The sequence below is a fragment of the Euphorbia lathyris genome, chromosome 3 (assembly GCF_963576675.1).
Source record: "Euphorbia lathyris chromosome 3, ddEupLath1.1, whole genome shotgun sequence".
Classification (NCBI taxonomy): Eukaryota; Viridiplantae; Streptophyta; class Magnoliopsida; order Malpighiales; family Euphorbiaceae; genus Euphorbia; species Euphorbia lathyris.
Genome location: NC_088912.1, coordinates 92,569,781 through 92,593,529, shown reverse-complemented (window position 1 = coordinate 92,593,529; position 23,749 = coordinate 92,569,781). Strand labels below are relative to the sequence as shown.

The window sequence follows — 23,749 nt, the reverse complement described above, 5'->3', positions numbered from 1 at the left end:
AAAAGGCAGGATAATAAAAGGCAGGTGATTGATCCTGCCAGGTGAATTGTTTCATACCTCGTGAAGAAAGAAATAGTCGCTAGTTAGCAGTCCTCAAAAGCTATCATGTGGAATATATAGATCAAATAACAGGATTATGATATAGTAACTTATTTTGACACTCTTTCTGGATCACGATTGAAGAAAAACACCAGAATAAAAAGAAACCACCTAATTACTTGAAGTGGTCATTGATTTTCAGAAGGAATTTCTAAAATAAAGTGCAACACCCGAGAACTAATCTCGTTTGCTGACACAAGTTTAAGTATGAATCAAAATACTCCATATTTGGAATCACCGAGTTTATGACCACCAGAGTGTAGGAATCTTGGCCAATATCTTGCATTTCTGAGCGAGTAATGACCAGACAAAACAATCTTTAACGCCCAACTACCACCCTCGCCATGACCGACTTAGCATAATCCTTGCAAAACACTGTTAACTGTATCATGTTTATCCCACTTTAGATTTTTCACATGCCTCCTAGAATTGCTCATCTGAGCGGATGAGAAGTTATCCGGTCTGTAAAAGCCCTGATTACTGTAGAAAGACACTCAAGCATAGATGTGGTATGGAATTGGAAATACTTGTTTCAGGGGTTTCTCTGCTGTGAAACATAGGCTTAATTAGGACCTTTTTCTGAAATCTGCTATGTTTCCTATAGAACAGAAGTTATTCAAGCCCAAGTTTGGTTGAATTATAATTAACATTCAATACTCCCTGCAAAACAACAACTAAAGTAGTATAATCATAATTCATACCATAAAACAAGAGAAGAGAAGAAGAACACATTAAACAGAATAGTATTTCTAGTATTGCAATGCTCACTGAAACTTGTCCATTTATGTACCCAATCGGACTTTGTAAGAGATAGCCGATTGGATATTTCCTGTTTGACTCACCTATTACGGTTAAATATTGGAAAGAAAGTGCAAGTTAAAAAGGACTAGCTCGGCTATTTGAGGAATGCCGATCGGCCTTGTTTGGACTATAATAGCCGATCGGCTTTAGGAAGTTGGGTAAATCCTAGCTCAAAACTCCCTCATTCATTTAAAAATCGACATTCGATTGCATTTTACCCTCAAATTAATGTTAAAGAACCATGGATAATGCATAATACTTGTTATACTTTTCTCATACCTATGAAGAAGTGACCCATAAGAAGTCGTTCAGTTTTACAATTTAAGTATGACAAAGGGATTTGAATCTATAATCTAAGGAAGAAGATCGATCACCCACAAAGCCAATTTTGCAATTTGAGTTGAGAGATTGTTTTGAACTTTGAAGTGGAGAGTTTTAGGGCACTTAATGATAAGGAGTTTGAAGCACGGACTAGGCTTTTTATAGATTCTCCTCAAGCTGAAATTTATTGGAGACTGAAAGAGCATATCCATATGTACCTAATTTTAGAAGTATCATAGGATTCAAGAGCTGCTCTTCTCCACAAATCTAAAGCTGAACAAACATTTAGGAAAGTGCATGCCCTTATGGATGTATAACATAGTTTCTAATCTCAAGAAGCATAACATGTCATAGCAGAACTCAAACTTTTCTTGACGCAGAAATCCGGCCATCATAGGTTTCTCTACTATGAATTCTCAAGTGTGGGGATTTCTCTAAAGTTTGTTATCTTTCAATTCTCATGACTCTTCTTTTCTTTCAAATATTCTTAGAGATCCTAGAATTTATATAAGCTAGAATATGAAAGTGAAAGGTAAAAAATAATCCCAAAGATTGACAGAGCAAAAAAAACAACAAAAGTTTCTTCTTAGCATCATTCTTGAACTTCCTGAAATTCTTATGCTTAAGTTCAAATAACAATGTTGTAAGCAAATATACTTAAAAAGAGAAAAAACCAAAAGAATGACCAAGGATAAAAGAAAACAAATATCACAAATGACTCACCAAAGCTGAGCTAATATAAAAAATTAACATACATTGAACTAAATTCACAGTATTTATATTTCAAACTATGCCAGTAAAGTGAAGCATAAACTGTAAATAACTTCTGATTTGCCAAATTAGAAGCAACATTAACTACTTATGTATTTTACTTTGCAAAGATTAACTTACTTTTCTTGTATCATGCGTAGATGTTTTTGGATTCCTTGCTACCAAGATACATCTCCGATAAACCTGGGACTTCAGGTATGTATTGATCAACATACTTCTTCTGGAAATCCTTCTCACTTATCAACAAGGACTTTATGTTAATTTTTATCAGCTTCTTTGACTCTAATACATTCAAAACATTATACCTAGGGCGAATCCGTTTTTCAATTGAATACCCAAGTAATATGGGGTTTGCAACTACAGTTTTAGGCTCCAACTTCATAGTATTCAAGTAGAAATGCAATGCATTACTGATTTTTGCCTCTGAAAAAGCTAAACAATAGGGAAAGCGAGCGAAAGCTTTCAAAATCTCCTCCTCATTCCATCCCATATTCTTCATGATCTCAATTTTCTTTTCCAAGGTTGATGTGGGCATTGATATCATCACTCTAAGAGCATATACGAACATAGGGGCATTTGGTTCAAGACCCAGATTCTTAACAGCATTCACTGCGTAAATCATGGTTTTAGGGTTTTGAGTTAACACTCTACCGAACAATATAATTCTTTCTATACCATGAGAAGGCACTCCCTCTTTCATCAAAAAATCAACATTGGGCCGCATTATTCCATTCAAATTAACTTGAAGGAACCATGGAGAACGGATAATAGCAGTTGCCATTTTCTCATTACTGTTAAGGAACGACCTTAAGAACTCAAAACATGGTTTAATTTGAGAATCTAAAGACCTACCAATAGCAGAGGGATTTGAAGCAATGAATTGCCCAAGAAGCTCACCTGCGAAGCCATTTTGTACGAAGTACTCAAGTTTGGGCTGGAGATTGTTTTTTACTTTGAGGCGGAGAATTTTAGGGTATTTGACGATCAATTTAGCCACCTGAGTATCGCTGAAATGATGCGATTTAAGGAGTTGAATCACAGATTGAGGGGTTTGTGGGTTTGTTTCGTCAAGCTGAAACTTTTCGGAGACAGAAAGAGCAGATTTTAGAGGAAGGCCGCATGAATCGACGAGGAATTGAACTGTAAATGAAGATGGAGATAAAGAAGTTCTGATGTCGGGTACAGGAGGAGTGGAGGAAAGGGTTGCAGAAGATTGAAGAAAACGTTTATGGATTTGAGAAAACAGATTTCTGATTAAATTGGAAGCCATATGAAAGGAGTATGAGAAGTAGAGAATTCAAAGCTTTCAAAATGGAGTCTGCAGAGACAGAGAGGGGAGAGAGTTTGAGAGAGGAAAGGCCGACTGGAAGCAGCTTTAAATTTAGGTTTGATCCTCCAATCTTTTAGTCCTCGAATGTTTAACAAACTTATTGTTTAATCCTCGTATATATTATTCGCTTTTTAAATTTTGTTCTAATCAATAGTTTAGTTTTAAAAAATAAATTTACCCTTACTTGTTAAAGATAAATACATCTAAGGTACCTAAACATTTACATATTTTATATTTGAGCTCATAAACTTTAATTTTATACTTAAAATATTAGAAAAAAAGTACAAAAATAAATCATGTGGTTTCGGTTATTATCAAATAGTATCATGCTCAAAACGTGAAAAAATGGTACCTCATGTTTATATTCGTAAGCAAACACAGTCCAAATAAAAAGATAACATTACATCTGGTGACGTGGTAAAAAATGACATGCCCCAATTTTTTTTGGGACGTCACCAAATTTAGCATCTTTTTTTCACTTGGACCGTTTTTGTTAATGAATGCAAGAACAAGATACCAAATTGTCTTTTTTTTTTTAACACGGGACTCTATTTGAAAATTACTCAAACCACATAACTTATTTTTATACTTTGTTCAAAATACTATTATTTTAACTGTTAAAAGTATACTTTTGTTTAATAAAATTATAATTTTTAGTATATTTAAAATATTTTTATTAAAAAAATGGTTAATAACTTTCAATATTAATGTCGATGTCAACAATAAAATCTAAATATATGTTAGTAAAATCAATATTAATTAAAATAAAAACTAAACTGCAGATCTGGCGGGTTATATATTTGGAGTTTAAAGGTTCCGAACAGAATTCACTTATTCCTATGGGAACTTGCACATTGGAAAATAATGACAAATAAGAACATATGCAAACGAAGATTCACATCGGATGACAAATGCACTTTCTGTGACGAAATTCATGTTCTCCAGGACTGTGAAGAAGCCTCAGTTGTCTGGCAAGAACTTGTTCCGTAGACATAGCAACACCAGTTTGTATGATGAATGGCTCCTGTCCAATTTGTCTTCTGCAGTACGGGTAAGTAACGTGTCTTGGTCTATTTTATTTGCATATACTGTTCGGTGGTTGTAGAAATGGCGGAACGATGCTATTTTCAAGGGAGAGCATGTCCGGCATCACAAGGCTATGTTCATTACCGAAGCTAAAGAATGTATATTTACAACCCCTCGTTTGAATCCCGAGACAGGACAGGTGAAGACCAAAATTTGGATCAAGTGGCACCCCCCGGACCAGACATGGATCAAATTAAATACTGAAGGCGCATGTTAAGGTAATCCAGGGAAAATTGCGACTGCATCAAATTCCATAGATGTGGTATGGAATTGGAAATACTTGTTTCATGAGTTTCTCTGCTGTGAAAGATAGGGTTAGGACCTTTTTCTGAAATCTGCTATTTTCCTATAGAACAGAAGAAGTTATTCAAGCCCAAGTTTTGTTGAATTATAACTAACATTCCATGGTCCCTGCAAAACAAACAAGAGAAGAGAAAAAGAACACATTAACAGAATAGTATTCTAGTATTGCAATGCTCACTGAAACTTGTCCAATTATGTACCTAATCAGCCTTTATAAGAGATAGCCGAATGGCTATTTCCTGTTTGACTTGCCCATAGTTGTTAGAATCGTACGAGTCGCGAGTCGACTTGTATGATTCGATCCGATTCTGTCTGATTTCAAGACGACTCTATGGTACGACTCGAAATCATAAAGAATCGGACATTAAAACTAATTAAGTAGAAGACTTTTAGACTTTACAAATTCCAACTCTTTGTTTCCTTCAGTTTCTATGTTTCTTTTCTTTTCGTTTTCTCTTCTATAAGTTCAATTTCTTTCATTCTTTTCAACTGTCCTTCTCTATTCTTTTCGTTCTCTTCAACTCTTTTTCTCTGTTTTCTTTTCGTTTTCCATTTGGATATTAAAATTGCATTTTTAGACTAATATTTAAAGTTAAACATGGTTAATATTTTATTTTTTATAATATTTTGAATTCGATCTGAATCTTATGATTCGGTTTGATTCACGAGTCGTTTAACAACTATGGACTCGCCTATTATGTTTAAATATTGAAAAGAAAGTGCAAGTTAAGACGGACTCGCTCGGCTATTTGAGGAATGCCGATCGGCCTTGTTTGGACTATAATAGCCTATAGGCTTTAGGAAGTTGGGTAAATCCGTGCTCAAAACTCCCTCATTCATTTAAAAATCGACCTTTGATTGCATTTTACCCTCAAATTAATGTTAGAGAACCATGGATAATGCATAATACTTGTTATACTTTTCTCATACCTATGAAGAAGTGACCATAAGAACTCGTTCAGTTTTACAATTTAAGTATGGCAAAGGGATTTGAAACTATAAGCTAAGGAAGAAGATCACGCACAAAACCAATTTTGCAATTTGAGTTCAGATATTGATTTGAACTTTGAAGTGGAGAGTTTTAGGGCATTTCATGATAAGGAGTTTGAAGCACAGATGAGGCTTTTTATAGATTCTCTCAAGCTGAAATTTGTTGGAGACTGAAAGAGCATATTCATATGTACCTAATTTTAGAGGTATCATAGGATTCAAGAGCTGCTCTTCTCCACATATCTAAAGCTGAACAAACATTTAGGAAAGTGCATGCCCTTATGGATGTATAACATAGTTTCTATTCTCAAGAAGCATAACATGTCATAGCAGAACTCAAACTTTTCTTGACGCGGAAATCCGACCATCATAGGTTTCTCTACTATGAATTCTCAAGTATGGGGACTTCTCTAATGTTTGTTATCTTCCAATTCTCGTGACTCTTCTTTTTTCTAATATTCTTAGTCATTAGAGATCCTAGAATTTAGATAAGCTTCAATATGACACGGAAAGGTAAACAGAGCAACTAAACAACAAAAGTTTCTTCTTAGCATCATTCTTGAACTTCCAGTAATGCTTATGCTAAAGTTCAAATATCAATGCTTTCAGTAAATATACATAAAAAAAAGGCGATATAGGCAGGTGAAAAACGAAAAGAATGATCAAGAATAAAAGAATGCAAATATCACAAATGACTCACCAAAGCTGAGCTCCTAAACTAAACTAATATAAAAAATAACATATATTGAACTAAATTCATAGTATTTATATTTCAAACTAAGCCAGTAAAGTGAAGCATAAACTGCAAATAAATTCTGATTTGCCAAATTAAAAGCAACATTAACTACTAATGTATTTTGCTTTGCAAAGATCAACTTACTTTTCTAGTATCATGGGTCGATGTTTTTGGATTCCTTGCTACCAAGATACATCTCCAATAAACCTGGGACTTTAGGTATGTATTGATCAACATACTTCTTCTGGAAATCCTTCTCACTTATCAACAAGGACCGTATGTTACTTTTTATCAGCTTCTTTGACTCTAATACATTCAAAACATTATACCTAGGGCGAATCCGTTTTTCAATTGATAACCCAAGTAATATGGGGTTTGCAACTAGAGTTTTAGGCTCCAACTTCATAGTATTCAAGTAGAAATGCATTGCATTACTGATTTTCGCCTCTGAAAAAGCTAAACAATATGGATGGCGATTAAAAGCCATCAAAATATCCTCTTCTTTCCATCCCATACTCTTCATAAACCCAATTTTCTTTTCCCAAGTTGATGCAGACATTGATATCATCACTCTAAGAGCATATACGAACATAGGGGCATTTGGTTCAAGACCCAGATTCTTAACAGCATTCACTGCGTAAACCATGGTTTTAGGGTTTTGAGTTAACACTCTACCGAACAATATAATTTTTTCTATACCATGAGAAGGCACTCCCTCTTTCATCAAAAAATCAACATTGGGCCGCATTATTCCATTCAAATTAAGTTGAAGGAACCATGGAGAACGGATAATAACAGTTGCCATTTTCTCATTACTGTTAAGGAATGACCTTAAGAACTCAAAACATGGTTTAATTTGAGAATCTAAAGACCTACCAATAGCAGAGGGATTTGAAGCAATGAATTGCGCAAGAAGCTCACCTGCCAAGCCATTTTGTACGAAGTACTCAAGTTTGGGCTGGAGATTGTTTTTTACTTTGAAGCGGAGAATTTTAGGGTATTTGACGATCAATTTAGCCACCTGAGTATCGCTGAAACGATGCGATTTAAGGAGTTGAATCACAGAATGAGGCTTTTGTGGGTTTGTTTCGTCAAGCTGAAATCTATCGGAGACAGAAAGAGCAGATTTTAGAGGAAGCCCGCATGAATCGACGAGGAATTGAACTGTAAATGAAGATGAAGATGAAGAAGTTCTGATGTCGGGTACAGAAGGAGTGGAGGAAAGGGTTGCAGAGGATTGAAGAAAACGTTTATGGATTTGAGAAAACACATTTCTGATTAAATTGCTGCCCAATTTGGAAGCCATATGAAAGGAGTATGAGAAGTAGAGAATTGGAAGCTTTCAAAAGGGATAATAATGGAGATTGCACAGACAGAGAGAGGAGAGAGTTTGAGAGGAAAGGCCGATTGGATAATAACAGGCCTTAGGTTAGGGTTAGGGTTGCAATTAGACGTTTCCTATAGGGATTGTTCAAACTAAAACAATGAACACTTGAGGTCATTTAGGCGATCTTTAGAATCGATGATACATCATAAAGAAAAATGTAATTTCGTAATAAATATGGTTCCGAATAACTTTAATTCTTGAATGTTGTCATTTTGATATTGTTAACGTTATTTTAAGGAGTTAGTTAAAGTTGAGTGGTTACCAATGTTAAAACGTGTAAAATTTAGTAACCATACCATTAAAAAATTGAAGGTCAATCGCCATAATGCTAAAATGAATAAAGTTCAATGATGATTGGTATAATTTGCCACCCTATTTTATAAATAGAAATGGAGATAAGGATGAAAATTCTCCATGTAAACGAGGACAAGAGAAAGCAGTCGCTATTTACCCGCCCCATTTGCTACCTTATGCCAATTCCTTTTTTATACTCGTTAAAGCAAAATTCTTTCCATATGCATCTAAATATTCTTAATGTGGTTTTTTTTACGATTCTTATATCTTACGAGAGTATAATATTTGATGTGAAATTCACAAATATAAATACTCAAACTTAATTCTCATCTACGATTATGCTTTTATTCATATTCCCACTTCTTGAAAGCACTCTTTCAAATAAATCATTAACTTCACAATGTAATTCTTCGCCTTCCAAATTAGTCTCTTCTAAGCTAGATTATTGGTCGTGAACGTAGTTAACATGTGTATTACTTTTTTAATGTGTTCATCGAACCATTATTTCACTTGATCAATTCTGTTGGGATGGCAACATGTATTATACCCGTAGTTACCCGATACTACCATGTCCTAATAGGATTATCCGTACTTTATATAAAATCAATAAGGATGGCTGGACTATAAGAGATTTCAATGCCACATAATATGTCACATAGCCGCACACCATGTGGGGAGAACTTACTCATCAAGGTGGACAGAAGACAAGAGCTGGCAGAATTCTTCCATCCTTTAATTAATGTTTATGTCATTACTTATTTATTGTTTTGCCATGTAATCTTATTCTCCTAATTGCTAGATTTCAAATACCCCTAACGTTTTGGACCAGAAGCAATTTTATCATTAACGTCTAAAATGGTGCATTTTTACCCCTAATGTTGAAAATCAAAAGCAATTTTACCCTTAACGTTGATAAATTGGATTAATTCCAGACACTATTATAAAATACAGATATTTTTGTTTATTATTCTGTACCAATTACATAACAATTCGTTCTAAAAAAGGATTTCATGTTTTTTATAATTTAATAATAGAATTTGAGATTAATATTTATAAATTCAGTGAATTTTTTGATTTTTTTTGTCTAATCCGTACAAAAAGACAGTATGTTTTTTATTTTTTTATTTTTTTTACATCCCAACGAATGTTTGTGATTTGTTACTGGTAAAATAACACACATATAAAGTGTAGATAACAAGATTCATGACCGAAAAGACAGTTTGATGAATTATTTCTCAAATTGACCCAATTTATTAACGTTAGGGGTAAAATTGCTCTTGGCTTCCAACATTAGGATAAAATTGCACCATTTTAGACGTTATTGTTAAAATTGCTCCTAGCCCAAAACATTGGAGTTATTTTTGCACCTTAACCTTTATTATCATTATTATTATATGATTTATATCATATCACATTGTTAATAATTTTATTTACAGAGAACTAAAATGAAGAAGTAAATTGACACAGAATTTGCAATAACTATTAACAATTACAAAGTATTGGTCATAGCAATCCAATAATACAAAACATAATGAGAATTTGGATAAGTTTCCTATACTTCTTTGAGAAGTATTGAACTGATACTTGAGTTCAGAACTTTAAGAGTGCCTTGTTAGGCTCTTGAACTCGCTTAAAATATCTCATTAGGCCGTAAATCCACAAGAAAAGGGTTGGTTAAAACGTTAAGTTCAATGGGCTAATACATCATTCTAACCACTTTAGATGAGGTTAATCTATCAAGTTAAGCAAATTTAGAAGGACAATAAGTCATTTTAAACAAGTTTGAGGCTAAACCAGATATCCTTAAAGTTCAACAAGTTTGAGGCTAAACCAGATATCCTTAAAGTTCAAGAGGCTAATTGACTTTTCTCACCAAGTTTACGAGCTTTTTTTGGCTAAGTTCAAGGGCTTATGACATTAAATAAAAGATTCACTATTGAATATTGATGGCATGTATAATATAAACAAGATCTATGACATTCAAATGAAATTGAAAAAATCATTGTATCTGGTGTTTAAATCTAATTCTGGTTATTCAAAACACATATTTATATTGGAAGAAGCAAATTCTTGACCTTGTTCTGCATAACAACAAAATTTACAAAGATAATGCAACTAACATGACACGGTTGACTTTTCTAGTATATCATATATAACCATATAGCCAGTGGCGGAACCAGGACCCCGGATGACCTGAGGCTCAAACATATCAGTAAAAAAAAAATTGAAATTAACTGTGCAGTTGACGGTAAATTTTCAAAGTCGTTGGGCAAATTTTTTTAGCTTCCAACGCATTAAAACTGTAAAAATGTTATCATTTTTTTAGAAACTAACATGGAACTAATAGAAAATTAAACCTGTAACCATCTCATCTATCTTTAAACATTGAAATAATACTACATAGAGTCAATATAATTCTCTCCAAAATATTACCAGACACCGTTACTAACAACAACAACAACAACAACAACAACAAAGTCTTAGTCCCGAAATGATTCGCGGCCGGCTAACATGAACCATCATATAAAACCGTAAAATCAAGTCGGATCAACGACACAAATTCTCCCCCTCCATTTTGTCCTATCTACTACCATATTTTCCTCAATCCCCAATAAACTCATATCACTCTCCTCCAAGTTTGCTTAGGTCTTCCCCTACCTCTCACCACTACATCCCTTTGCCACTCTTCAGTCCTCCTAACCGGCGCATCAAACGCACCTTAGTCGGTTTCCTCTCATTTTATTCTCAACAGATGTAACCCCTACTTTTGTACTAATTATTTCATTACTCACCTGATCCTTTCTCGTATGACCACACATCCATCTCAACATACGCATCTCCGCCACCGACATCTTATGGATGTGACAGTGTTTCACTGCCCATCACTCCGTACCAAACAGCGTTACTAAAAAAAAAAATTCTCAATTCTCCGGCGGCCTGCCGGGGCTCGAGCCCCTGGTTCCGCCCCTGCATATAGCGCATATATATAACATAACACAATTTTAACACAAAAACCGAAATTGTCACCCCCCTCATCTCTACTCCATTACTTCATCCTAGATTTTAGTACATATACCAAAATTGTAATAATCAGTTAAAGAGAAAGATACTTCTAACAAGCAGGGCAAGTAAGAGGGACTTTAGAGTACTAAAACGAAGACATAGCAATTCTAATATCTAATATGGAAAGAGCTGTTATAGAACCATTCTTCACTTTGCCAATGAAACAACATATCAACAAAAGAATATCTTGGATGCAACAGTCACACCACATTACACTCCTGATGACCCAAACAAAGATTCTCTTTACGAAATTTATCATCCAATCAGTATGCAAGGGAGAGTTTCAAATCAGTCCCCAAAACAATATCCATTGTATTCAATACTAATAGTATTTGGAAGACAAATTAGCCACCAAAAACATAATTAGTGAAGTAACTATTAACCTATTTTAATTGCAAAGGAATACTTACTTCTGAATCTACCAGCAGGCTTTGGCTTCCTTCATATCAAGATAAAACTCCAACAAACCAGAGACTTCATCTATGTATTGATCAATATATTTGTCACGGAAATTCTTCTCACCTATCACTAACATCTGTAACTTGATCCCTTTAATCAGCTTCTTTGACTCCAAAACCTTCAAAACATGACACCTCGGACCAACTCTTTTTTCAATTGAATACCCAAGTAGTTCTCCCAAAAACAATGGTATTGATATACTTTTTTCCAATTTCACTTGAGTGTCATAGATCATGAATTTCTACTTTAATACTATGAGATTTAGTGAGGAGGATATTTTAAAAACTTTCAAGCGATTTCCACAATGTGCTAAAGCTTACTCTGAGGAGAACATTAGGAAGACATTGAATTTCTACTTTAATACTATGAAGTTGGAGCCTCAAACTATAATTGTACATCCCGCTTCATGTAGAGCAGGATGTACAATTATAGTTTGAGGCTCCAACTTCATAGTATTAAAGTAGAAATTCAATGTCTTCCTAATGTTCTCCTCAGAGTAAGCTAAACATTGTGGAAATTGCTTGAAATTGTGGAAATCGCTTGAAAGTATTTAGAATATCCTCCTCACTAAATCCCATAGTATTAAAGTAGAAATTCATGATCTATGACACTCAAGTGAAATTGGAAAAAAGTATATCAAATCATTGTATTTGAAAGAAGCAATGATATCATGATATCAACTGCTGATGAGTAGCTTCTATTGATAAGAATACTTCTGATTACCATAGATAAAACTATTAATCTATTTTCATTGCAAAGGAAAACTTACTTCTTCTAAATCAACCACCAAGCTTTTGTCTTCCTTCATACCAAGATAAAACTCCAACAAACTGGGGACTTCATCTATGAATTGATCAATATATTTCTCCAAAAAATTATTCTCACCTATCTTTATGTGATTGAACTCCTTGTCCTTGATCCCTTTTATCAGCTTCTTTGACTCCAAAACCTTCAAAACATGATACCTTGGACGAACTCTTTTTTCAATTGAATACCCAAGTAGACAGGGATTTACAATTATAGTTTGGGGGTCCAACTTCATAGTATTAAAGTAGAAATCCAATGTCTTCCTAATATTTTCCTCAGAGCAAGATAAACATTGTGGAAATCGCTTGAAAGCTTTTAGAATATCATCCTCACTAAATCCCATACTCTTCATCACCTCAATTTTTTTCTTCCAAGTTGACTCACTCATTTGCACCATCACTCTAAAAGCTTGTATGAACATTCTATCAGTAGTTTCAAAGCCAAGATTTTTAACAGAATTCACAGCATCAATAATCTTTTGAGGTTTTAGGAGTACAGATCTTGGGTACGAAATTAACAACCTCTCCATAGCATGAGCAGGAACTCCCTCTCTCATTAAAGCATCAACATTTGGTTTCAATAGAATCTTCATATTGTGACTCAATAACCATGGTGCGCGCTTAAAAGCCACAAGCAATTTCTCATCATTATCTAAAAACAACCTCAAGAACTGAACAGACGGTTTGATTCGGGAAACTAGAGACATTTCCAAAATATACGGATTAGACAAAATGATCTGGGGAAGTAGCTCACCTTCAAAGCCAATTTTGACGAGGTACTCAAATTTGGGTTCGAGATTGTTGTGAATTCTGCAATTGAGAACTTGAGGCCATTTCACAATCAATTGGGCGACATGATTATCGCTGAAATGATGAGATTTGAGGAGTTGAAGTATAGATTGAGGCTTTTGTGGAGTCTTATCGTTGAGCTGAAACTTCTCGGAGACAGATAGAGCTGATTTAAACGAAAGGCCACATGAATTGATGAGGAAATCAACAGTAAACGATGGTGAAGAAGTTGGAGTGATGGTGGGTAATGGTGGAACAGAAGAATGAAGAAAACGTAATCTAATGAAATGATTAGCCATTAATGCGAATTGAGAAGCTAAGAAGTGAGAATGGATGAGGATCTAAAGCAGAAACTAGGGTTCAGCTCTTCCTATTCAATTTCAGGATCGGGGAATATCTTATTGTTAAATAATTTATTAGTCCATTGCTTTGTTTATAAACACACTGCAAGATTTCTATTTTTGTCAATATTAATTATTTGATTATATATTCTATTTTATTTTAAATTTTTAACCGAATATATGTACAACCATAATAAAATACTAAATGACTATATTATTATGTTATGTATGTCATTTTATGCTAAATATAACAGTTAAAAATCTAAAAGAAATAGACAAAATGACCAAAAAATTAATATTGGTAAATGATAAAGACCTTATAATATGTTAGACAAAAAGCAGAGGATTAATATATTATTTACCCTATCTTATTTGAATATATTTAAAATAGGGCAAAGTAAAAAAAAAAAAAATGTTCGTGATTTTTCCTTATTTGCATATTAATTATTTGATCTTTTTATCTATTTAAAATTAAACTTTTAAGTAATTAATGACAATAATAGTATTTTTTTTTATTTTTTTCAATTACATTTAGGGATAAGTATAAAAAAAATGTCTGTGGTATACCGGTTTTGCGAACTGGGACCTGTGGTTTTTTTTTTACAAACTCAGGTCTATGCTACACGCCGTTAGCAAACAGAGATAAAATTGACTAACGGTGTTAAAATTTAAAGATAAATATAAAATAAATATAAATATCACAAATAAACCCCCAAATTAAAAATAAATATAAAAAATACCATCTTTCCATCTCTTTTCAATTTTTAATTTTTTTTTTGAAATTTCAGACGTTGAAGATGTCTGGTCCAGACGTTGAAGAACGAGAATTTCCAAAAAAAAATTAAGAAGAAGAAGAAGAAGGAGAAGGAGAAGAAGAAGGAGAAGAAGAAGGAAAATTAAAAATTAAGAAGAGATGGAAAGATGGTATTTTTTATATTTATTTTTAATTTTGGGGTTTATTTGTGATAATTAGATAATTAGGGGTGTTAATTTATAAAATAAATAAATATAAGGACCAAATTAACTCTTTTCTCTTTAAATTTTAACACCGTTAGTCAATTTTACCTCTGTTTGCTAACGGCGTGTAGCACAGACCTGAGTTTGTCAAAAAAAAACCACAGGTCCAGTTCGCAAAACCGGTATACCACATGCATTTTTTTTGTACTTATCCCTTACATTTATATATTGACAAAATACAGATATCAACGTCAAATTGCAATCATGTAAATGAACTTAAATATCAATTTAGTTCATAAACTGTCAAATTAGTAAAAAAAATGAAATTCCACCATATTATTTATTGTTTCGATTTAGGAAGTTGTTTTTTCCGGGGGTTATGTTTTGCTGATATGTAAGAATAATTTTTTAAGATAAAAATGTCTTAAATTGTAATTAGAACTTAACTGTGTAATTATAATACTTTGTTTTGTAAATAAAACATACCACATACTTTATTTGTAAACTTTTAAACTACATGCCTCTATTTGCAAATTGGACAAATCACATGCATTTTTTCCGTTCTTTTCCTTTTAAAATAGGTTAAGTTACAAATTTAATCTTTGGGTGTGAGAAAGGATACTGTCTACTACATAAAACAATTCAATTTTTTTTTACTCAATTCGAAGATATTATTAAGGGATAGGATTAGCATCCTCCAAAAGAATGTTTGTCAGCCAATTTGGCATTACAGATGAAACAAAATTGCTAGCATTAGAATGAGCATGTCTTGCTACCAAATAGGCAGCGCCGTTCATTAGGCGAGGAATAAAAGCAATTTTAAAATGAGAATAAAATGACAAATAGCTTGCAGTCATGAATAATTGAACCAAATTCAGAAAGGTCCACTCGAGGTGAAGCCATTAAACAATTAAAAGGACACCTTAGTAAGGCTCAGCAACGCATGAAAAACGAAGTAGACAAGCATCGTGGGGAGGTGGAATTTGAGTTGCATCCTCATTGCCAACAGTCGGTTGCCTGTCGGATCAACCCCAAGCTGGCTGCTCGATTTAAGGTCCTTTCCAAATTGAATCGAACTGCCTGCAGGATCTCAAGTGCACCCTGTTTTTCATGTTTCCCTCCTTAAAAGGGTTGTGTGAAGCAGTCAGTCGGTTGAGCCTACTCTCCCAAAAGGCTTTGAGACAACAATTGATTCCACATTGACACTAAAACGCGTGTTAGCTACACGTACTACTCACAAACAAAGGGGTAGCATTCAGCAATGGCTTGTTCAATGGAAGGACTGGAGTGTGGAAGATGCCACTTGGGAAGATCAATCTGTTATCCGCACCGAATTCCCTACCGTTCGTCTCGAGGACAAGACTCAATTTGATGGAGGTGGCAATGATAGGAATCATGATAGGCCTAGCACAATTCTTCATAATTCTAATGCTAGATGCAGAATGTGGAAATTGAGCGGTAGATGAATAAGAAATTGCTAAATGCAGGATTACCTTGATAGATAGATGCTCAACACTTATAATCAAACATCATCATGAAATAATATTGACTTAGAAACATTATAATTAACTTTGGATATAGGAAATTAATGCTACCTACCAGGAACAACTAAATTGATTTTGTCATCTCTTCAAACAACACAATTAACTGATACTTGTCAAATCTACGAATCATACCTTTTAGAATCCCACAATCCCACAAGACAAATTAAAGACCGAAACAAATCAAGGACAAAGCTTCAGTTTAACCAGAATAACCTATTATTTTCAGAGATAAACTAAACTATGATATGCGTAATTAGGTCGTATGAATTCTATAAATAACTGGGTAAAATTCAATCCCCGTTCAAAAACTTCCTGAATTCATAACTGTCACAATCCTCAAAAGCCAATCTTCAATGTATTGGAAAAGGGGATATTGTGAAACCAGAGATCACAAATACATTACTACATTGTCAGGCAATAGTAATTGTAGTTTTTCGATATAAAAAAGAGGATATTATAAAAACTCATCGTAACTACTTCTAAACATACACAAGAACAAAAAACTTATTTCCTAAAATCAAACAACAATTAAAACTTTTCTGCAGAGGTTGAATGCAGCGAAGATTCCAAACAACTCATCCACAAGTTCAAGAACTAATGCACGTTTCAAACAGGAATTTTAGAAATGAAGAGCAAGAAAAGGAAAAGAGTTCAATGATAGTGAAGATAACCAACATCTCATCTCATCTCATTTTCTGACATAAGCTTATGCATACAACCTCATCTTGCACGACAAGGCATATGAATTCCACAAAGTATAGAGCTTGAATGCAGCGGAGATTCCAAAAAACTCTTGCTTGGAACTAGAGGAATCAAATATCATTTATCTTCGCACTGTAGGTTTGTTATGCCGAATTTTAAAATCTCTGAGCAAGTACAAAAGGCAGTGTAATTCACAGACTCAGGCCTTGATTTTATACTCTGCTTCTTGATACTGTGGCTTCTTGAATCCTATTATTGATCGTATGGTTTGAGTACAAGAAGTCCATTTTGCATCAGTGAAGGTCTTATGTTCTAGATTGTTGTTGGTAGGGAAAAAGATTCATTGTCCAGCTGATGTTTTGAGGTATCTGAGTAACCTGTATGCCGTCTGCAAATCATCTATATTAGAGTTGTCAGGCATTGTGAAAGTTTGTGGACTATGTAGCATATCTATGGTCTTGAATGGGTTAAATAAAGTAATTTCCCAATGAGTTATATGTAGGAAGGGATGTTTGTACATGGAGTGTTTGGTGTGCTGGGCTTAAAGTTTTGTTTTACTAGCTTTGATCCTAATCTATGAAGCACGGACTCTTCCCCAGGGTCGCCGTGGCCGTGTCGGACTCGGCGGACTCGGCCGGACACGGCGGTGACACGGCCGGAAGATGGGACTCGGCAGTGACACGGATGGGACTCGGCGGGACATGGATGAGACTCGGCTAAGGTGAAAATAGGTGAAAATTTAGGGTTCCTGCGGTTCACAATTCTCCTGTAATGTCTTTCGCGATTCTTCATCTGCAATTTCTTTTGAGATTTCTTAGAATCTCTGCAATTTCTTTTGAGATTTTCTTTCTCTCTATTTCTCCTGCGATTTGATTCATTCATCTCCTGCGAATCGCGAATCATTCTTCATCTCCTGCGACTCGTGATTTGCGATTCATTCTTCACCTCCTGCCTTACACGATTCTTCCTTGTTCATTCTTCATCTCCTGCCTTTCACAATTCGCGATCCATTCTTCATCTCCCTTATTCAGTCTTCATCTCCCTTGCTCCATGACTGAACAGTCTTCATCTCCCTCCTCTAATTTCAAACTTGGTTTCTTCTTCAGCCAAGCAGTACAAATATATTTTTTTTATATCTAATATATGTATAATTAGCAAGTTTTTTATATATTTTTATATCTAATATATATAATTAATTATATAAATTTTCCGTGTCCCGCCGCACCCTGTGTCTCGTACGGTTTGCCGTGTCCGCACCCGAGTCCGTGCTTCATAGATCCTAGTAATAGTAATAAGTAGGAAGTAAAAACTAACAGTTTGAATAGGTCGTTCATGCCTTATGACTTCAACTCGTACTTCTTCACAAAGTTTTCCCCTATTTTCTTCATAAAATTCAAAATTTGCATTTTGAGAAGTGTTGAATTGATAATAAAGTTCAGAACCAATGATCATATATTAAAGGCTAAATACATATATCAGAAGCCCCCATGAACTTGACCCAGAAACTAATTGGCACCCTGAATTTTAAGAGTGTCTTGTTAGTCCCTCGAACTTCCTTAAAATGTCTCATTAGGCCCCTAAACCCACGTAGCAGAACAAGGAAAGGTTTGGACACGTTAAAACGTTTAACCAAGTTCAATGGACTACTACATCATTCTAACCACATCATATGAGGTTAATCTATCAAGTTAAGCAAATTTTGGAGGACAATAAGTTAACCAAAACAAGTTTAGGGGACTAACAAGATATCCTTAAAGTTCAAGAGGCTAATTGACTTTTCTGACCAAAGTTTAGGAGCTTTTTCAGCTAAGTTCAAGGGCTTATGATGTATTCAGCCTATGTTGAATAAAAGAGTGAATGAAAGCATTCACTATTGAATATTGATGGCATGTATAATATAAACAAGATCTATGACATTCAAATGACACTGAAAATAATAATAATGAAAATCATTGTACTTGATGTTCAAATCTAATTCTGTTATTCAAAACACATACTTATATTGGAAGAAGCAAATTATTGACATTGTTCTACGTAACAACAAAATTTACAAAGATAATTCAACTAACATGACACGGTTAACACGACTATTACTTTAATAGTATATAATATATATACATATATAACATAACACAATTATAACACGAAAACCGAAATTGTCACCCCCCTAATCTCTACTCCATTACTTCATCCTAGATTTTGGGAGTAGTACATATACCAAACTGTAATAATCATTTAAAGAGAAAGATACAGAATGAGTTGCCTTTTCTAACAAGCAGGGCAAGCAAGAGAGACTTTTAAACTACCTAAAACGAAGACATAGCAATTCTAATAACTACATATCAACAAAAGAATATCTTGGATGCAATAGTCATACCACATTACACTCGTGATGACTCAAAGAAAGATTCTCTCCAAGAAAGATGCAATAGTTAAAATTGCTCTTAACTGCCACGTTAAGGATAAAACTACACAATTTTAAACGTTAAGGATAAAATTGCTCTTAGCTATTAACGTTAGCAATATTTTTATACCGTATTCTAAAAAAAATCATTGCACAACCTTAATTTGGTAAAGGTATAATTAATACCCACTCCTATAAGTGGTAATTTGTTTTATGGTTTTTGTTGTTGAATCTAGAATTACTCTACCCAGTGTTACTATTGAAAATGTTAACAATAAAATATTACAGTTTCTCATATTAAAAGTATATTTATGGTTACTGAAAAATGTTAATTTAAATTTTATTCTTTATTTTATAGAGCTTTTAGAAAACACCATCAAAACCCTAAAGAAAAAACACCATCAAAATGAAAATGTTTTAGAAAAATGTCAACAAAAAGCATAACAATTTTCTAAAATACCAAACACATAAGTTTCAAGAATATAAATTTTCTTAACTTTTTTTTTTTTAAATACATTGTATAACTATTACTATTATTCTTTGAAAAAGAAATAAGGTAAGGATTTGAACTCAAAATCCTAATATTTCATTTTGTGGATATATGTCAATATACTTAAACACATAAATATAATAAAAAATCATATTGAAACACACAATCATCAATATATCACTTTCTCTAGAAATTTAGAAGCTTGTGATGCATTCAGCCTATATTAAATAGAAGAGTGAATACAAGCATTCACTATTGAATATTGATGGCATGAATCATATAAACATGATCTACGACATTCAAGTGAAATTGAAAACAATTAATAATCAAAATCATTGTATTTGGTGTTCAAATCTAATTCTGGTTATTGAAAGAAGCAAATTCTTGAACTTGTTCTACTCTGGAATTTGAATAGTTGGCTTCCATTGATAAGAGGATATTATCTCCTTTCCTCTCTAATATCTCCAACTAACCCCTTAACTCATGCCATTTATTCACAATAAAACAACAGCAACATATAACAAGGTAATTTGTGTTGAATAGGGATAGTAATTTCTTGTACAACAACAAAATTTATAAGGATAATTCAACTAACATGATATGATGGATACGATTATCATTTTTCTTGTATTAATATCATATATAATTATAACAATATGGAACATAAAACCCAAAATTGTCACCCCTAGTCTCCATTACTCCATTGTAATTGTCATTTAAATAGAAAGATACAGAATGAGTTGTCTTCCTTTTCTAACAAACAGAGCAAGTGAGAGACACTTTTAGAGTACTTAAAATGAACACATAGCAATTCTAATAAGAGGTGTTTATACCACCATTCTGCACTCAAATAGGTTCTTCTTTTAGTTAGAAGATCAAAAATCAACACCTAGAAACAAAAGAATATCTTGGATAGTATTTGAAACATGCAAAGGGGAGTTTCAAATCAGTTCCCAAAATAATATCCATTGAATTCAATATTAATAGTATTTGAAACACAAATTAGCCCACCAAAACCACAATTAGTAAAGTTAAGAATATCCAAAGAACTATTTACCTATTTTAATTGCAAAGGAAAGCTTACTTCTTCTCCATCAAGCACCGAGCTTTTGCCTTCCTTGATACCAAGATAGAACTCCAACAAACCAGGGACTTCATCTATGAACTGATCAATATATTTGTCATGGAAATTCTTCTCACCTATCAGTAAGATCTGTAACTTTGTGTAACCTTTTATCAGCTTCTTTGACTCCAAAACCTTGAAAACATGATACCTTGGACGAACTCTTTTTCCAATCGGAAGCCCAACTAGGACGGGATTTACAATTATAGTTTGAGGCTCCAACTTCATAGTATTGAAGTAGAAATCCAATTTCTTCCTAATGTTCTCCTCAGATAAAGCTAAACAATGTGGATGCCGCTTGAAGGCTTTTAGAATATCCTCTTCACTAAATCCCATACTCTTCATAACCTCAATTTTCTTCTTCCAAGTTGACTCACTCATTTGTACCGTCACGCTAAAAGCTTGTATGAACATTCTATCAGCAGTTTCAAAGCCCAGATTTTTAACAGAGTTCACAGCACTAATCAACTTGTCAGGGTTTAGGAACATAGATCTTGGGTGCACAATTAGGAACCTCTCCACAACATGAGCAGGCAGTCCTCCCTCTTTCATTAAAACATCAACATTTTGTTGCAATCGAATCTTCGAATTGTAACCCAATAACCATGGTGCGCGGATAACAGCCGCAAGAAATTTCTCATCATTATCTAAAAACGACCTCAAGAACTGGATAGACGGTTTGATTGAAGAAGCTAAAGAGTCCCAGGCAATAGACGGATTAGATAAAATGATATGGGGAAGTAGCTCACCTTCAAATCCCATTTTGACGAGGTAATCAAATTTGGGTTTGAGATTGTCGTGAATTCTGCAATTGAGAACTTGAGGCCATTTCACGATCAATTGGGCCACATGGCTGTGGCTGAAATGATGAGATTTAAGTAACTGAAGTACAGATTGAGGCTTTTGTGGAGTCTTGTGGTTGAGCTGAAACTTGTTGGAGACAGAAAGGGCAGATTCTAATGAAAGGCCACATGAATTGACGAGGAAATCAACAGTAAACGATGAAGAAGAAGTTGGAGATGGAGGAACAGAAGAATGAAGAAAACGTAATCGAATGTGAGGAGGGAATATGATATTTCTAATGAAATGATTAGCCATTTATGCGAATTCAGAAGTGGAGAACTGAGAATGGAATGCAGAAACTAGGGCTCAGCTCACCCAGCCTCCTATTGACGAGGGAAATTCGATAATATGATATTTATGTTTTTTTTTTTTTTTTCAAAACACATCAAAAGAAACATAAACATAGTTTAGTAAAAGGAATAATAACCAAATTTCATTCTCATATTTTAGGAAAAGTGTAAATCTAACCTTATGGATTGATATAAATTTAACTCTAAGATCAATTTTAGTCATAAAACATTGGGAGTTTTTTTTTTTTTTTTGAAAATCAAAGGTGTCAAAACTTTATTCAATATCAGAAATTAAGGCGTTACAAATGAACTCAGGGGGCTATGTTTCCATATCCTAATGTCAGACGCAGAATCCGCAGCTCCGGCTAACAAATGAGCTATCGAATTCGCTGACCTCCTAACAAATGAAAAGGATAACACCTTAAGCCCTTTAATCATGACTTTACAATCATCGACTATGATGCCAAAAGGGGAAACTAACTCGGTGGTTCCGTTAATAGCCAGAGCCAAGAGTTGAGAATCCGTTTCCAGATGAACATCAACGACATTTTCCTTCTTCAACCAGCTTAACGCTTCCCGACAGGCCATGCTTTCTGCTAGAAGTGGATCTTGACAATATCCTAATGGGCCGTTTCCTGCAGCAATGAAGTCGCCCATGTGATCCCGCAAAATGAAGCCAAAGCCTGCCCTTCCTGAACCCGTGAATAGAGTTGCGTCTACGTTAAGTTTTAAGCTCCCTTGCTCCGCACCGATCCACGTTGAACGCATAGGTATCGTCTCTCTTGTATCCAACGATTTCTGGGCTGATTGCCACTTGATCAAGAACGACTTGGCACTACAAATTGTTATCGCCGGCGGCTGTCTCTTATTTTCCCAGCAAACAGAGTTTCGACCTTTCCATATAGCCTAGCACAGGGTGGCCGCCAATTCTAAGGATCTATTGTCGAAAGTGTTCTTGATATAGCGCCAGAAACCATTAAAATCGTTAAACCTCATGCTCAGGTCGCCAATATTTGTCAGTAACCAAACCTGCCTTGCTTCTAGACATGAAATCAGTGCGTGAAAGACTGTTTCAACTTCAAAATTGCAGCGCGGGCACATAGTAGCAATATCTATTCGTTTCTTCGCCAATTCATAATGCGTAGGTAAGCAACGATCTGTTGCCCTCCACACTAATTGTCGAACCTTTGGCGGAACATGAAGCTTCCAAATTTTACCCCAGTCTTCGTTTAGATCAGCCCCCATATTGTCAGTTGGATTGAAATGTATGTGTCGATAGGCACTTCTGACAGAGTAGGCTCCATTCCTTTCCAAATTCTACGACCACCGATCCCGTAATTCCCTTCGACTCAACTGTATCTTTGATATTAACCTTCTGTCTCTTCCAGAGAATAGTTCCTGAATTTTCGTGGCGTCCCAATCCCCTTGCGGACTTTCTCGGAGAGATGCTACTGTTTCACCCTCACGACCAGGAGGCGCAATGCTGTCCACGAAGGGGTTAGTATCGTCCGGTAGCCAGGGGTCTATCCAAATGTTAACTTCTGTACCCGCCCCAATGAGAACACGACATTGTGATTTTAATAACGGTAGACCAGCCATGATGTTTCTCCATATATAGCTTGGGTTCGTTTTAATTTCCGCATCAAGAATAGAGGACTGAGGGAAGTAACGTGCTTTGAAGATTCTTGCAACTAAGGAGGTTGGGTTAACCAGCATTCGCCATGCCTGTTTTGCCAAAAATGCAATATTAAAACAGTGTAAGTTCTTGAAACCCATACCTCCTTGTTGTTTCGGTTTGCATAGCTTCTCCCATGACTTCC

At 34.5% G+C, this 23,749-nt stretch overlaps 4 protein-coding genes across 6 annotated transcripts; all 4 read right to left on the bottom strand.

The window, feature by feature from the left end:
- Nucleotides 1–83: 83 nt before the first annotated feature.
- Nucleotides 84–3,433, bottom strand: LOC136223296 (transcription termination factor MTERF2, chloroplastic-like). 2 transcript variants are annotated; one of them, XM_066011226.1, is made up of 2 exons: nt 2,113–3,433; nt 84–773 (listed from the first exon to the last, which is right to left on the bottom strand). In XM_066011226.1, the coding sequence occupies exon 1, from the start codon at nt 3,260–3,262 to the stop codon at nt 2,123–2,125; it is 1,140 nt and encodes a 379-aa protein (XP_065867298.1). In that variant the 5' UTR covers nt 3,263–3,433; the 3' UTR covers nt 84–773; nt 2,113–2,122. The 2 variants fall into 2 exon arrangements, with proteins under 2 accessions (XP_065867298.1, XP_065867299.1); XM_066011227.1 differs by having other exon boundaries at nt 84–759; nt 2,113–3,432.
- Nucleotides 3,434–4,100: 667 nt separating this feature from the next.
- On the bottom strand, nt 4,101–7,918 carry LOC136223295 (transcription termination factor MTERF2, chloroplastic-like). The gene is made up of 2 exons (XM_066011225.1): nt 6,582–7,918; nt 4,101–4,819 (listed from the first exon to the last, which is right to left on the bottom strand). The coding sequence occupies exon 1, from the start codon at nt 7,741–7,743 to the stop codon at nt 6,592–6,594; it is 1,152 nt and encodes a 383-aa protein (XP_065867297.1). The 5' UTR covers nt 7,744–7,918; the 3' UTR covers nt 4,101–4,819; nt 6,582–6,591.
- A 2,185-nt stretch (nt 7,919–10,103) lies between these two features.
- Nucleotides 10,104–13,623, bottom strand: LOC136224490 (transcription termination factor MTERF4, chloroplastic-like). Its single transcript, XM_066012842.1, has 2 exons — nt 11,592–13,623; nt 10,104–10,311 (listed from the first exon to the last, which is right to left on the bottom strand). Exon 1 carries the CDS (start codon nt 13,532–13,534, stop codon nt 12,389–12,391), a length of 1,146 nt encoding a protein of 381 aa, XP_065868914.1. The 5' UTR covers nt 13,535–13,623; the 3' UTR covers nt 10,104–10,311; nt 11,592–12,388.
- A 1,586-nt stretch (nt 13,624–15,209) lies between these two features.
- On the bottom strand, nt 15,210–21,976 carry LOC136223465 (transcription termination factor MTERF8, chloroplastic-like). Of its 2 annotated transcripts, none has more exons than XM_066011475.1 (2): nt 20,731–21,976; nt 15,210–17,178 (listed from the first exon to the last, which is right to left on the bottom strand). In XM_066011475.1, exon 1 carries the CDS (start codon nt 21,892–21,894, stop codon nt 20,731–20,733), a length of 1,164 nt encoding a protein of 387 aa, XP_065867547.1. In that variant the 5' UTR covers nt 21,895–21,976; the 3' UTR covers nt 15,210–17,178. The 2 variants fall into 2 exon arrangements, with proteins under 2 accessions (XP_065867547.1, XP_065867546.1); XM_066011474.1 differs by having other exon boundaries at nt 15,210–17,167.
- Between the last annotated feature and the right edge of the window lie 1,773 nt (nt 21,977–23,749).